The sequence below is a fragment of the Scyliorhinus canicula genome, chromosome 18, assembly GCF_902713615.1.
Source record: "Scyliorhinus canicula chromosome 18, sScyCan1.1, whole genome shotgun sequence".
NCBI lineage: Eukaryota > Metazoa > Chordata > Chondrichthyes > Carcharhiniformes > Scyliorhinidae > Scyliorhinus > Scyliorhinus canicula.
The window spans coordinates 120745913-120762344 of record NC_052163.1 but is presented as its reverse complement, the minus strand read 5'-3'; the positions used below and the strand labels follow the sequence as shown (position 1 = coordinate 120762344).

The following is a 16432-nucleotide window of genomic DNA, read 5'->3' as shown; positions in this document are numbered from 1 at the left end:
TTAATCACTTGCACGTTTGTGTCACTCTCTCACCGGGAGAGACAGAAAAGAAGAGGAAAATATTTTCTTCTCCCACACTCTCAACTTCAGACAGTGTTGTGTCTGCGAGGAAAATCCTTTCCTCAGTCTGATCCCCTGAAAAGGCCTCCGTTGGAACACCTCTTGTCAAGGAGCGCATTCTTTTAAAGCTTTGCTGCAGAATTAAAACAGCCACACCTTTGCATTTAAGTTCCAGACTGGCTGTTATGTGCACACACAGACCCCCCCTCTCTCCTGGTCTGTCTGGCTACAAGGCTGGGGCTCCCCAGTTTTGTTTTCCCAGTTGCATTGGCAGATGGGACTGTTGTCTGGGTGGGGGGGGGGGGGGGGGGGAGAGAGAGAAAGTTTTTTGAAGTTGAAACAGCCTCCCGCTTGTATACAAGTGAATGGAGCCTGCTCAGATTACACACCGTCTGTACAGCCCACCAATGAAATGAATGACCCTTAAAAAAAAACCCTGCCTCATAGTTGACTTTCAATTCTCTTCGAAAATCATATTTTTTTAAAAAAAGAATGTGGTTATTAAGTTTTCTGGGAAGTGGGGGGGGGGGGGGGGGAGGATATTTTTTTTTTCTTAAACTGGATTTAAAAGCAAATTGGCGAGGCCAAAAACAACAGACATGTTCCTGCACGGCAGAGGTGGGCGGGTGACTGAGAGGACGCTGCGAATTCAGCCCAGGACACTGGTCATCTTGCTGGGGCTGCTGAGGGTGACCGCCGGCGCCAGCCTCCACCGGGGGAAGCTCCCTTACCCCGGCGCCTGCCCCAACCAGCTCAACCCCAACCTGTGGGTGGATGCACAGAGCACCTGCGAGAGAGAGTGCAGCGTGGACGAGGTTAGAGAGAATGAATGATCAGAATAACAATGAGCGCAGGCGATTTCGCCCTGACCACTGTATCTGCTCTCATCAAAGTGGCGATTAATGATCGGAAGGGGAGGACTGGGGGGGGGGGGGGGGGGGAATGAATGTAAATTTCTTGTTCATTGTCGAGCTGAGAATCACTGCAAATTCTATTGGGGAAATCACTTTTGACTATCTCCATGTTGCCCTGTGAAAGTGACAAGGGTGCAGTTTCCAGCCGCACCGTCACTGAGCACATGGGTTCCTCCTTTGTTAAGTGTCCTCCTCTTATCTCCCAACGGGAATCTAATATAACTCATCTCCCATTTGCTGGGGCTTGCTTTTTTAGGGTCTCCAAAGTCACTTTTTTTCATTCAAAACAAAAAGAAAGTTAAGGAGACCACACGTGGATTTCCGACCTTTTGCTTTTTGGTGAATCCGAACATAACTTTTCTCCCACCGCCTAACTTCTCATTTTTCTTTTTAATGGGGGCGGGGGGGGGGGGGGGGCGAATGTTAGTTGCTCCCTGCAAATAAACCAAACTGGGAAGTGGAAATCCCAGTCGGATATAGACATCTGCGGAGTTTAAACTCCGCACTGATGTCCCTTTGATGTTCCAGAGCCACCCTGCTGCTGTAGACAATGAAATTCCACCCCCCCCCACATAGAATTTTATAGAATTTACAGTGCAGAAGGAGGCCATTCGGCCCATCGAGTCTACACCTGCTCTTGGAAAGAGCACCCTACCCAAGCCCACACCTCCACCCTTTCCCCGAAACCCCACACCACCTTTATGGACACTAATGGGCAATTTATCATGGCCAATCCACCTAACCTGCACATCTTTGGACTGTGGGAGGAAACCAGAGCACCCGGAGGAAACCCACGCACACACGGGGAGAACGTGCAGACTCCGCACATACAGTGACCCAAGCTGGGAATTGAACCTAGGATCCTGTAAGCTGTGAAGCAACTGTGCTAACCACTGTGCTATCGTGTTGCCCTGGTGGAGGGATTTGCCCCACCCCTCCTCCTTGCCCGAAGTTGCTCTTTACTTATAATAATCTTTATTAGTGTCACAAGTAGGCTTGCATTAACACTGCAATGAAGTTACTGTGAAAATCCCCTCGTCGCCACATTCCGGCGCCTGTTCGGGTACACGGAGAGAGGATTAAGAACGTTCGATTCATCTAACAGCACATCTTTTGGGATTTATGGGAGGAAACCGGAGCATCCGGACGAAACCCACGCCGACACGGGGAGAATGTGCAGACTCCGCACAGACAGTGACCCGAACCGGGTATCGAACCTGGGTCCCTAGCGCTGTGAAGCAGCCGTGCTAACCACTGTGCTACCGTGTCGCTTTGTGTCAGGTTATGGATGATGCTCCACAACAACAACTTAGATTTATATAACACCTTTAAGGCCACTAAACGTCCCAGGGCCCTTCATTGGAGCTTTATCAAACTAGGCGTGACACCCAACTACATGAGACAGTAGGTCAGGTGGCCAAAAGGGGCAGCATCCTGGCGCAGTGCTTAGCACTGCTGCCTCACAGCGCCGAGGTCTCAGGTTCGATCCCAGCTCTGAGTCACTGTCCGTGTAGAGTTTGCACATTCTCCCCGTGTTAGTGTGGGTTTCACCCCCACAACCCAAAGATGTGCAGGGTAGGTGGATTGGCCACACTAAGTTGCCCCTTAAATTGCCCCTTAAATTGGAAAAAATGAATTGGGCACTCTAAATTTAAGAAATAAAAAAGATTCTGAGGAGTGTCTTAATGAGGAAAGTGAGTTAGGAGTGAGAAGGAGGTGTAGGGAGGATGTTCCAGAGTTTCAGGTCCCGGGCAACTGAAGGGACATTCACCAAAGACAATTCAAATACACAAAAGGCCAGCATTAGAGGTAGCAAATATCTGGGAAGGAGATTACAGAGATAGGGAGGGTGAGGCCATGGAGGGATTTGAAAACAAGGATGAGTGTTTTTTAAGTCAAGAGGTTGCCTTGGCTGGGAGCCAATGTAGAACAGCAGAGGGTGATGGAGGAACGGCCTTGCTGCTTATTAAGACGTGGGCAGCAGAGTTTTAGATCACTTCTTGTTTACTGAGTGTAGAATGTGGGGGAGGGACCAGAATTGTCAAGTCGATCGTTTACAAAGACATGAGGGTTTCAGTGGCAGGTGAACCGAGGCATTGAACAACGTGGGGCAATGTTAGAGAGGTGGGAAAGACAGTTGCAGTGATGGTACGAACATGAAGTCGGAAGCTCATCTCAAGGTTATGTGTGACACTGAGGTTTCTGACAGACTGGTTTAAATCCAGTCTGTTACCAGGGCAAGGGACAAAGTCACTAGTTAAGGTACAGATGGATGTTTGGAGTAGGGACCGAAAACAATGGCTGCAGTTTTATGAATATTTATAGGTTTCATCGTATCCCAAAAGTGCAGAAGGTGGCCATTCAGCCCATCAAGTCTTCTCCAACGCTCCGGAAAGAGTACTCTATCTTGGTCCATTCTTCCACCCTATCCCCTCAATGCCACCTAATCTGCACTAAGGGGCAATTTAACAGGGTGAATCCACCGAAGCTGCACAACTTTGGACGATGGGAGGAAACGAGAGCACCCGGAGGAAACCCACACAGACAAGGGGAGAACTTGCAAACTCCACACAGTCGTCCAAAGCTGGTATCAAGCCTGGGTCCCTGGTGATATGAGGCAGCATTGCTAACCACTGTGCCACCCCTGAAGACATTGCTTCTCATCCAATGTTGGATGTTGGATAATCAGTTTAGAAGTTTAGCAGTTGGCTGAATTGAGAAAGGTAGTGGAGGAAAGGGCCTTGAGGTTTTGGGGGCAGCTCTCTTGACACCAGCGTTGCAAACATGAGAGAATGGTAAATCTCTTAGTGCCCACACATTCCAACTCAAGGCCTGGCAGTAAGTTTGGCTGAATCTTTCTCCTTCCTTTCTAAACTCTGTTATGACTGGTTGAGGACATGTGCCAGGACTCACTCAGTCTTTCCGACTCCTCGATTGATTGTAACAGGGTTTTCTGAAGTCTAGAAAGATTAAGGTATTAATTCAATGTCTGTACTTAACCATTTATGTGCTGATTGCAAATAACACAATCCAACAGTTTATCTTGAGTTTAAGCACAAAGGGGTTAATTTCTTATTGAGATTTAAAAACCCACCCAGGAGAGAAGTAAAATAATGTTTTAAAAGGTAAACACACGGCCCGATTATCACAACACATAGACTCACACACATGCAAAATTATAAGTTATACAGCAGAAGAGGTTAACTTTCTGGCAATTAACATTCAATGATAAAATACGAAAAAGTAGAGAGTTCACAGCTTGACTCCTTATGGGCAGCACGGTGGCATAGTGATTAGCACAGTTGCTTCACAGCTCTAGGGTCCCAGGTTCGATTCCTGGCTTGGGTCACTGTCTGTGTGGAGTCTGCATGTTCCCAACGTGTGTGCGTGGGTTTCCTCCCGTTGCTCAGGTTTCCTCCCACAATCCAAGATTAGGTGGTTTGGCCATGATAAACTGCCCTTAGTGTCCTAAAAGGTTAGGTGGGATAAAGGGGATAGGGTGAAGGCGTAGGGCTTAAGTAGGGTGCTCTTTCCCAGGGCCGGTGTAGACTCGATGGGCTGAATGGCCTCCTTCTGCACTATAAATTCTGTGATCTAAGATCTATTGTTCGTGTTTGAGGCGTTTTTTTCAGTTTTTTTCCCCTGGAAATGCTTTGTAATTTTGAAGTCTCCTTCAGAACTTCTCTGTCTGTTGTCCCCAGTATGACATAAGCAGGCAGAGTTCTTTTCAATTGAAATTCTCTATTTCTATAATACATTCCCAAATATAACAGAGCTAGGACGCCAAACTTTAAAAAAAATTTAGAGTACCCAATTCATTTTTTCCAGGGGCAATTTAGCATGGCCAATCCACCTTACCCGGCACATCTTTGGGTTGTGGGGGCAAAACCCACGCAAACACAGGGAGAAAGTGCAAACTCCACACGGACAATGACCCAGAGCCAGGATTGAACCTGGGACCTCGGCGCCGTGAGGCAGCAGGGCTAACCCACTGTGCCACTGTACTGCCTCAGTACTCCGAACTTGAGAACAGCAGGTAGAGCAAAGATGTTACTGGTCCATTTGTCAACTTTTCTCTTCTGTTACTGCTTCAAAAGCCAACAAACAAGTTTAGTCACAACTTTCCACAAGGGTTATTTCGGGTCATATGAAACTGTTACTAAAGGAGGGTGATTGATGTCAACAGAAGAGCTTTGCTCTCTCATTGTCACAGCTACCAGTGCTATCAAAACAGATATGGCTCCTTAGCGTGTTTCGTTAGCCCTTCAGTGTTCTGGATAGGTTCTGTAGTCGGAAACTCTAGTGGCCCGTTGTCCTTCAATCTTGTAGAGAGTTTAGTCAATAGCAGGTTCAAGGTCCATTGGGGGAACTGTCTATAGCGATGTCCACGGGCAAATCCACTCCAAAGTTTTCAGGTATGCTCAACTTATGGGTCAGATGGCTTCAGTGTCTTTGCGTGGCAAATGTTCTTTCAAAGAAGTTCAATATGTATGTGACCAGCCAATTAAATTAAAGATTAATATTCCATTTGCACCTGTCAAATCACCATGACAACTCCAATGGGCATAAGCCCAACCTGTTCAACCTTTCTTCATGATATAACCCCCCCCCCCCCCCCCCCCCCCCAATCCCAGGAATCAGTCAAGTGCACTTTCTCTGAACGGCTACCAATGCTATTTTCCCACTTTGTACGCCATCTCTCAGGTTTTGCCCACTCACTTCACCTGTGCATCTCTTTGATGATTATGTCCTTTTCTTTTCAATTTAGAATACCCAATTCATTTTTTTCCAATTAAGGGCCAATTTAGCTTGGCCAATCCACCTACCCTGCACATCTTTGGATTATGGGGACGAAATCCACGCAAAAACGGGGAGACCGTGCAAACTCCATACAGATAGTAACCCAGAGCCGGGATCGAACCTGAGCACAAAGGGGCTTGGGAGTCTTGATCACAATTCTCTTAAGGTTAACGTACAGGTTCAGTCGGCACTTAGGAAGGCAAATGCAATGTTAGCATTCATGTCAAGAGGGCTAGAATACAAGACCAGGGATGTACTTCTGAGGCTGTATAAGGCTCTGGTCAGATCCCATTTGGAGTATTATGAGCAGTTTTGGGCCCCATATCTAAGGAAGGATGTGCTGGCCTTGGAAAGGGTTCAGAGGAGGTTCACAAGAATTATCCCTGGAATTAAGAACTTGTATGAGGAACGGTTGAGGACTCTGGGTCTGTACTCGTTGGAGTTTAGAAGGATAAGAGGGAATCTTATTGAAACTTACAGGATACTGCGAGGCCTGGATAGAGTGGATGTGGACAGGATGTTTCCACTTGTGGGAAAAACTAGAACCAGAGGACACCATTTCAGACTAAAGGGACGATCCTTTAAAACAGAGATGAGGAGGAATTTCTTCAGTCAGAGGGTGGTGAATCCGTGGAACTCTTTGCCGCAGAAGGCTGTGGAGGCCAAATCACTGAATGTCTTTAAGACAGAGATAGATAGGTTCTTGATTAATAAGGGGATCAGGGGTTATGGGGAGAAGGCAGGAGAATGGGGATGAGAAAATATAAGCCATGATTGAATGGCAGAGCAGACTTGATGGGCCGAGTGGCCTAATTCTGCTCCTATGTCTTATGGTCTTATAGACCTCGGCGCTGTGAGGTAGCAGTGCTAACCACTGCACCACCATGCTGCCCTCGATTATGTCCTCTTGCCATCCTACTTTTTTTTCGTCATCTGCAAATTTAGCTGCCCTTCATCCAAGTCATTGATAAAGACTAAATAGTTGAGGCCCCAGCACTGACCCCTGTGACATTCCACCAGTCACATGCAGCCAACCCCAAAATTACCCATTTAACCCTACTCTTTACTTTCTGTTAGCTAATCAATTCTCTATCCATTACTGCCCACACTATAAACTTTTATTTTCTGTAGTAACCTTTGCTTTTAAAAAACAAAATAGGTGCAGCACAGTGGTGCAGTGGTTAGCTCTGCTGCCTCACGGCGCTGAGGTCCCAGGTTCGATCCCGGCTCGGGTCACTGTCTGAGTGGAGTTTGTACATTCTCCCCGTGTTTGCGAGGGTTTCACTCCCACAACCTAAAGATGTGCAGGGTAGGTGGATTGGCCATGTTAAATTGCCCCTTAATTGGAAAAAATGAACTGGGTACTCTTTAAAAAGAAAATTGAAGAGTACCCAATTTTTAAAGGGCAATTTAGCGTGGCCAATTCACGTACCTTGCACATCTTTGGGTTGCGGGGGTGAGACCCATGCTGACATGGGGAGAATGTTCAAACTCCACGCAGACAGTGACCCAGGGCTGGGATCGAACCCGGGTCCTCAGTGCCGTGAGGCAGCAGTGCCAACCACTGCGCTACCGTGCTGGTAGTAACCATATCATGACACCATATCTAATGCCTTAAGTACACCATATCTACATGTTCCCATTTATCCACATTGCTTGTTACTTCCTCAAATGACTCTCTGGTAAGTTAATCAAACACTGTTTCCCTTTCACAAAACCGTGTTGCTTCTGTCTGATTGTATTATGATTTTCAGAATGTCCTGCTACAACTTCCTTAATAATAGATTCTAGCATTTAACATAGAACATACAGTGCAGAAGCCCTACTTCCACACTATCCCCGTAACCCAATATCGCCTCCTAACCTTTTTGGTCACTGAGGTCAATTTATCATGGCCAATCCACCTAACCTGCACGTCTTTCGACTGGGAGGAAACTAGAGCACCCGGAGGAAACCCACGCAGACACGGGAAGAACGTGCAGACTCCGCACAGAAAGTGACCCAAGCCGGGAATCGAACCTGGGACTCTGGCTCCGTGAAGTCACAGTGCTATCCACTTGTGCTACGGTGCTGCCCTAAATTTCCGTTATGATTGATGTTGTGCAAACTGGTCCATTGTTCCTGCTTTCTGTCTCCCGCCTTTCTTGAATAGAGGTGTTACATTGGCTATTTTCCAATCTCTATGGCCGTTCCAAAATCTAGAGAATTTTGGAAGTCAAAATTCTTCTGCTCTTTAACCCACCTGGGTCAAAAGTGATTTGTAGCACCTCACTTGCTGCCCTGCCCCATGTCAGCTACCTCAAGTCTGCCTGAAGCCTTCAAGTTAGGAATGGTTTGGATGAATTGCATTAACGCACCAAGGTTTGGCCAAGTATGAGGGGGTATTTCTCAGCCCATGCTGTTTTGCTACAATTGGTTTGACACACTCATAATGAATCGCTGCCTGCAATATTTATTAATTTAAAAAAAAATTTAGAGTACCCAATTCATTCTTTTTCCAATGAAGGGGCAATTTAGCGTGGCCAATCCACCTAGCCTGCACTGTGTACTAGGTAGCATTGTGGATAGCACAATAGCTTCACAGCTCCAGGGTCCCAGGTTCGATTCCGGCTTGGGTTACTGTCTGTGCGGAGTCTGCACATCCTCCCCGTGTGTGCGTGGGTTTCCTCCGGGTGCTCCGGTTTCCTCCCACAATCCAAAGATGTGCTGGTTAGGTGGATTGGCCATGATAAATTGCCCTTAGTGTCCAAAATTGCCCTTGGTGTTGGGTGGGGTTATTGGGATAGGGGGAGGTGTTGACCTTGGGTAGGGTGCTCTTTCCAAGAGCTGGTGCAGACTCGATGGGCCGAATGGCCTCCTTCTGTACTGTACATTCTATGAAATTCTATGATCTTTTGGGTTGTGGGGATGAAACCCATGCAAACACGGGGAAAATGTGCAAACTCCACACGGACAGTGACCCAGAGCCAGGATCGAACCTGGGACCTCGGCGGCGTGAGGCAGCAGGGCTAACCCACTGCACCACTGTGCTGTCCTTGCCTGTAATATCTAATGCCCCATAACTACATCCATTCTTGCCGCATTTGCCCAATGTCTAGTTTCACCTAGTTTCCTGCCAACTAGTGTACAACAGAAGGTTAAAATGACTGTATAATGCCTGTTTTGATTATTCATATGCAAAGTAGCTGGATTTCTTTCAGGGAATAGCATTTTGGGATACGTTATATGAGTTAATTTGAGGCAATGTCACGTGGTAAATGTGGCATGGTTGGGAAGAACGGGTGACTTTCGCTGGTGAGCAGTCAGAGTTTTGCTATCCTATGCCTGACCTTTGTTGTACACACTAATTGCTATAATTGTTGTAAAGACTAATTGCTATGATTTGTTAACAGCTTCATTATCATTGCATGATGTGATTATCAGGATGGTGGAAGGCACACTGGATAGATTCCGGTGCTTAGGCAATCAGGATTGAGGAATGTTCTGAACACAAACATTCCTAATCCGTTTCCAAGTAGGAAAATTCAAGTTTCAAGCTACCTAGCCGTTATTATTCATATTAGACTGAGCTCGTCAATTTTTAATGTGTTTTATATTGGTGCTATAAAAAGGCAGTCAACAAATAGAAAATACACAGTGTAGTAGTTCTCAGTGAGGTTACGCATATGAACATATATATTTCAAAATCACTCAAAAATAACAATAAAACGAGGGCAGCTCGGTGGCACAGTGGCATTGCTGTCCACTGCGCTGAGGACCCAGGTTTGAATCCCGGCCCTGGGTCACTGTCCGTGTGGAGTTTGCACATTCTCCCCGTGTTTCGTCCCCACAACCCAAAAGATGTGCAGAGTAGGTGGATTGGCCACACTAAGCTCCCCCTTAATTGGAAAAAAAAAATAATTGGGTACTCTAAGTTTATAAAAAAATAAATAAAACAACAGAAAAAGTCAGTGAAAGTGGCAGGATAGGTTTAAAAAGCAGTTAATAAAACATGGACCCTTCCGTCAATGGGTGCAGTTTCTCCCTGTTGACTCTGTCCGGATAAATTTCCTAAATCTTCCCTGTCCTGGGCATAACAGCCCAAGTTTCTCCAATCTGTTCGTGCAAAATAAGTCCCTCATCCCTGAGACCATTCTTGTAAATTTTAATGTAACCTTTCTGATGCCTTTACGTCCTTCCTCAAATGGGGTGCTTCAAATTGGACACAATACTCCATGTGAGGCTGAACCAGTGCTTGGGGTTTTACAGCCCCAATGCCACGTGGGTGCGGCCAGAAAACGCGACGAGCCGTTCAAAAATCATTGATATCGGCGGGACGGAAAAGTCCTGCCGGTGGTACGTGCCGTAAAATTCCGTCCAGTGTTTCATAAGCATTCATTGTAACATCCTGGCTTCGATACTCCAATACATCCGAGGATCACGCATGTTTTATCAGCTGCTTCCTCAAACTGCCCTACCACCATAAGTGATTATCGCATGTATACCCCAGGTTCCCCTGTGCCTGCACCCCCTTTAGAATTGTACCTGATATTTTCTATCACTTCTCCATGTCCTTCCTCCCAAAATGTATCACTTCACACTTCCCCGCATTGAACTTCACCTGCCTCGGGTCTGCCCATTCCACTTGCTTGTCTGTGCCATCTTGAAGTTTGGCATTATCCACTCAACAGTTCACAATACTTCCAATATTTTTGCGGTGCACAGATTTTGGAATTGTGGCTGTGCATGTAAGTCTAGGTCATTGCTGTAGATCAGGAAAAGCAGTGGTCCTAATACTGACCACCGTCCCTTTTATTCCAGGGGCTCTAACTTTGCTGACAGGTGTTAAGGTACCTGGGACCAGATCCCGATTTATGTCAGGAAACCGGACAAGATCTCTTACAATTTTGTGAACTTTGAGGAAAAGATACTTGGCTCCATTGACAACTAGGGATCTTTTATGTTAAAATAAATGTTATTAATAACGCAGGATTAACCCCATTCACATCCAAGAAAAAAAAAGCTTTTCATTTAACAGTTAATTAGTTTCTAAAAAATCAGTTTAAAAAAAAAAGAAAGTTCTTGAGCCGACTTTCTCATCTACCTCTTATTTTCAGTGAAGCAAACTCAATACTCACAGCTCAAATGCAACTTGTTAATAAAGTTAACACTCATCTAACTCATTTTCAGTGAAGCAAACTCAATATTCACAGCTCAAATGCAACTTGTTAATAAAGTTAACACTCAGTGGCTTACAGATTTATGCACAGAGTCCTTGGGAGAGAAGCTTTCAGAAGTCAGTCTGAGAAACACAGCTCCTTTCCTCAGAAACCATAACAGAACCTCGAAAAATGAAACTAAAAAAACAACAGACACAGGGCAGGGCTGAAAACGAAACTCAGAACCAGACCCAGACCCTCCCATGAGTGGCAACACAGCCTGCCGATCTGTTAACCCCTTAATCATAGCTTAAGAAGACATTTAATCTAGATACCTTAACTCATTTAAAATACAGACACGTAATACAATATATATAAAAGTTCCTGCATTCGTCACACACGTCTATTTTGTGGCATTTTATTAAATGCATTTTGGAAGTCCAGGTACATCACATCAACTGCAGTAACATCAACCCACTTTGTTACTCCATCATAAGATAAGATAAGCATGATTTTTCCTCAGTATATCCTTGCTGACATTCCTTAATTAATCCACAATTGTCCAAGGGATTGTTAATTATATCCTGGATTATTGTCTCCAAAATGTTTTCCCAGTACCGGATTCACGGATTGCAATTGCTGAGCTTATCCCTCTGCCTTTTTCAGCCCAAGGGCTGCAATATTTGCAATTCTCCCATTCTCCGGCAGCACACGTGTATCTAAGGGAATTGGAAGATTATAGTCAGACCCTCTGCAATTTTCACACTTGCTTACCTTCCTATCTCAGGGATGCATTTGATCTCGTTTGAGTGACTTACACACTTTTAAGTACAGCCAACCTTTCAAATATGTCCCCTTTATCAAATTTGAGCCCATCCAGTGTCTCAATGATTTTGGCAGCATCTTCTTCCTTGGTAAAGGAAGATGCAAAGGGTACTTATTTGGTATCTCAGCTTATCCCGTGCCTCCATGCATAAAATTCAGTTTTGGTCCATAAAATAACACACGTAATACACATGTAACAATTGTGCACTCAAGTTGACTCATTCCTTTACTCTGAATATTATACCCCATCGCACTGGGTACAGATTCACTGGAAAGTTCACTTCATATGGCATGGTAGCACAGTGGTTAGCACTGTTGCATCACAGTGCCAGGGTCCCAAGTTCGATCCCCGGCTTGGATCATTGTCTGTGTGGAGTCTGCAGGTTCTCCCCGTGTCTGCGTGGGTTTCCTCCGTGTGCTCCCGTTTCCTTCCATAAGTCCCGGGAAATGTGCTTGTCAGGTGAATTGGACATTCTGAATTCTCCCTCAGTGTACCCGAACAGGCGCCGGAGTGAGGCGACTAGGGGATTTTCACAGTAACTTCATTGCAGTGAACAATGTAAGCCTACTTGTGACACTAAAAAAAATTATTAAATGGCATTTGCAGAATTGATTAAACAATTGTAGCAGCATGTGGTGCCATTGTGTTGTTCTGCTGGATGGTCTCAGTGCATTATGAAAAATGAACATTAAGGTTCTATCCAGGGTGAGTATTCGGTCCGTTGCTGTTGAAGTAACTGTTGTGTCCATTGCTGATTTCAGAATTGTCAGAATTTTGAGAAGTGTTGCACAAACGTGTGCGGCCTGAAGAGCTGTGTGGCAGCAAGGTTTGCAGACGGCAGCTTAGCGGCCTTGGACATTCCCAAAGAGGCGACGTGTGAGAGGATCGTGTGCACTCAGCAAGGTTCAGAGTGTGATATCTGGGATGGGCAGCCTATCTGTAAGTGCAAGGACAGGTGTGAGAAGGAACCCAATTTCACCTGCGCCTCGGATGGTTTGACCTACTACAATAAATGTTACATGGACGCGGAGGCGTGCATCCGGGGCATCAGCCTGACCGTGGTGACCTGCAGGTACCACATCACCTGGCCCAACACCAGCCCCCAGCCCTTAGAAACCACAGTGAACCCAACATCAACAACCTCCTTGGAAGATTCCATCCCTCCAGCTCTTTACACCAACCCATTCCACCAGTCTGTCTACATTGGAGGCACCGTGAGCTTTCACTGTGATGTCAGCGGGCGTCCCAGGCCGGACATCACCTGGGAGAAGCAGAGCGACTACAGGGAAAATATCATCATGAGACCTGACCAAATGTACGCCAATGTGGTGGTCACCAATATCGGCCAGCTAGTTATTTACAACACCCAGCAGGAGGATGCCGGGATCTATACGTGCACTGCAAGGAATGCTGCTGGCCTCCTGAGAGCAGACTTCCCGTTATCAGTCATCAGACGAGAGCATTCAGGAGAGAGCGCTCCCAGGAAAATCCAGCCTTTCCCATCTGGAGAGTGCTTTAAAGATCCAGACAAGAGGGAATGTGGCCGCCAACACGTTAGATGGTTCTATGACCACAAGAAGGGCAGGTGCTCAACTTTCATGTTTGGAGGGTGTGACGGGAGCAGGAACCAGTTTGAAACATATGAAGAGTGCAGATTGGCTTGTATCAATGAGTCGGTCAATATCTGCACCTTTCCTGCTGTGCAGGGTCCCTGCAAGATGTGGGAGGCTCGCTGGGCCTACAACTCGCTGATGAAGCAGTGTCATGCTTTTGTTTACGGTGGCTGTGAGGGCAACAAGAACAATTTTGAGAGCAAGGAGGTTTGTGAGGAAACCTGCCCCTTTCCCAAGAGCCAACAGTGCAAAGTGTGCAAGCCCCGTCACAAGATAGTCCCCAGCTTCTGCAGAAGTGACTATGCCATCGTGGGGAGGGTGACGGAGGTTGTTGAGGAACAAGACTCTGGAGTTGCCAGGTTTACACTGGACGAGGTGCTGAAGGACGAGAAAATGGGACTCACCTTCTTTGACTTCAAACACCTGGAGGTGATAATGATCAACATGGACTGGAACTGCCCCTGTCCAAATATCAACCTGACAGATGGACCCCTCCTGATAATGGGTGATGTCCATGATGGAATGGCAGTACTGGATGCTGAGAGCTATGTGCGGACTGTAAGTGACAAACGCATTAAAAAAATGTACGAAATAATTGAAAAAAAGACTTGTGACCTGTTACATCGCTTTCAGGATTAACCCACAGATATAGTGCAATGTCCGAGTTACCGATTACTGTATCTTGTCATATCTAGATTCAAATGTAAGACTTTGGGTAAATGTTTTAGTATTTTTATTTATTCTTCATGCTGTTCGTGGTTATTTTATTTCTGTTTCTGATTCAGTCGCACATGCGATGATTGGAGAATTTACTGGCTCAGACTTAAGGATAACAGCTGGTTCTCAAAGGCTTTACACATGGGAGGTTGGAAAAGACCAATCTATCCTTTGATGCCAGGCTGCGTGCTGGCGACCCCTCGCCCTGTTGCACTTGCTCTCTCTGTGGCAGTACATCAGCGTTGCTTGCCAGAAGCCCAGATGGCACGGTTAAGGCCTGCCATGTTGAGACATGGCACGTTTTTCACAAATCACGATGCCAAGTGCGATGTTGATGGGAATTATGCCAATTTGGAAATTTGACTTGATTTTGCTGTGCACGCCTGTTTGACAGGTTCAAATCTGGGCAGGTTGTCACCATCTACTGGCCCACTTCGCTACAGCCCAGCCAAGGAACAGGCAACGGGGCCATTCCTAAAATTGTTTCTGCTCATAACTCTCGGTTGCACCTGGATCTGACCTGTTGCTTTTTGCCACCGTTTCTGGTGACGTTATCACTGGAGTTCGATGTGGCCTAACGTCAGCAGATGTCAACATTTGGCAATCAGGATGAACGTGCAGTGGCTTTGATTTCCTCTTCCAGGAGGAGTGCATCCAAAGCTGAGAGCCTCAGTCGCTGCCTTGGCTGGAAGCAGCTAATTTAACACACAACGTTGACCAAACGTCACATCTTCGAGCTTCCAGGCAGCAACATGACAACAGGTTACCATCGCTTCTTGTGTTTCCAAGGACTCAGAAATTGTTGCCTTTTCTTGGGTCAACCACCGTCTTTATACACAGTTGCAAATTTAATCAGAATTAATTTTTTACAACAGACATTAAGCGTTTTGTTTTCTATATCTGAGGAGGCAAATCAATATTAACCCCTGACATCCTGTAGTGGAGCTTGTGTTGAAGAAAAGAAAAGAACTTAAAACTTAAGTTCTGTGTCTCTGCCTTATGTTGAATTAGATGTAAATTTATGTTTAGTCGATGGAAGCATTCTTGCCTTCCAATTACAAGGTTGTGGGTTCAAGTCCCACTCTAGAAACTTGGTGGCGAAATTGAAGCTCGCACTCTAGTGCGTCACTGAGGGAGGACTGCACTGTTCGAGGTGTTGTCTTTCTGCAGCAACCCTCTGAAAGGGTATCCTACCTGGCCCGCTCCCCCTGCCCTAACCCCATAACCCCACGAAACCTGCACATCTTTGGACAGACACTAAGGGGAAATTTAGCATGACCAATCCACCTAACATCTTTGGACTGTGGGAGGAAACCGGAGCACCCGGAGGAATCACACGCAGACACGGGGAGAAAGTGTGAACTCCACACAGAAAGATGTTAAACTGATGCCTACTTCCCCTTTCAAGGGGACATCAATGATCTTGTGGCAATATTGTGTCGTCCAAAGATGTGCAGGTTAGGTGGATTGGCCATGCTAAATTGCCCTTCGTGTCCAAAATTGCCCTTAGTTTTGGGTGGGGTTACTGGGTTATGGGGATATGGTGGAGGTGTGGGCTTGGGTAGGGTGCTCTTTCCAAGAGCCGGTGCAGACGCGATGGGCCAAATGGCCTCCTTCTGCACTGTAGATTCTATGAAAACCAGCAGCATTTCCTCTGGCATCCTGACCAACACTCATCTCTCAAACAACATCACTAAAACCAATCTTTTAGTCACGATCTTTGCCTTTTGTGGGAGTTTGCTGCATGCAAATTGGCTTTCCTACGTTATAAAAGTGATGACACGACAAAAGTATGCAAATGGCTGTAAAGTGCTTTAGGACGTCCCAAAGTTGTTTTTTTTTCTTTCTTTATTCTTTCATGGGATGTGGACTGGGTCAGCATTTGCTGCCCATCCCTGATTGCCCTTCAACTGAGTAGCTAGCTGGGCCATTTCAGAGCCAGTCACAATGCTGTGGGTTTGGGGTCATATGGGGGCAGCTCTGGGACACAGTGGTTAGCACTGCTGCCTCACAGCGCCAAAAGGGGCCCGGGTTCAATTACGGTCTTGGGTGGTTGTCTGTGTGGAGTTTGCACTTTCTCCCCGTGTCTGCGTGGCTTTCCTCTGGGTGCTCCAGGTTTCCCCCCACGGTCCAACAAGGTTGCAGGTTAGGTGGATTGACCATGCTAAATTGGCACTGTTCAAAGATGTGCAAGTTAGGTGGGGTTATGTGGTGGGGGAGTGGGCCCAGGTAGGGTGCTCTTTCAGGGGGTTGGTACAGACTCAATGCCCTCCCCCCTCCCCCGGGGAGGTACATTTATGCAAGTTCTTTCTTCTTTAATCAGAGTACAAAGCACCTCTGGGCATAAATGGTCCATTTGGACAT

The 16432-nt window shown here is 46.3% G+C and overlaps 1 protein-coding gene across 1 annotated transcript; it reads left to right on the top strand.

Moving 5' to 3' along the window:
• The first annotated feature begins 635 nt into the window (after positions 1-635).
• On the top strand, positions 636-15034 carry LOC119953374 (WAP, Kazal, immunoglobulin, Kunitz and NTR domain-containing protein 1-like). The gene is made up of 2 exons (XM_038777569.1): positions 636-875; positions 12500-15034. Exons 1-2 carry the CDS (start codon positions 660-662, stop codon positions 13988-13990), a joined length of 1707 nt encoding a protein of 568 aa, XP_038633497.1. The 5' UTR covers positions 636-659; the 3' UTR covers positions 13991-15034.
• Positions 15035-16432: the final 1398 nt, after the last annotated feature.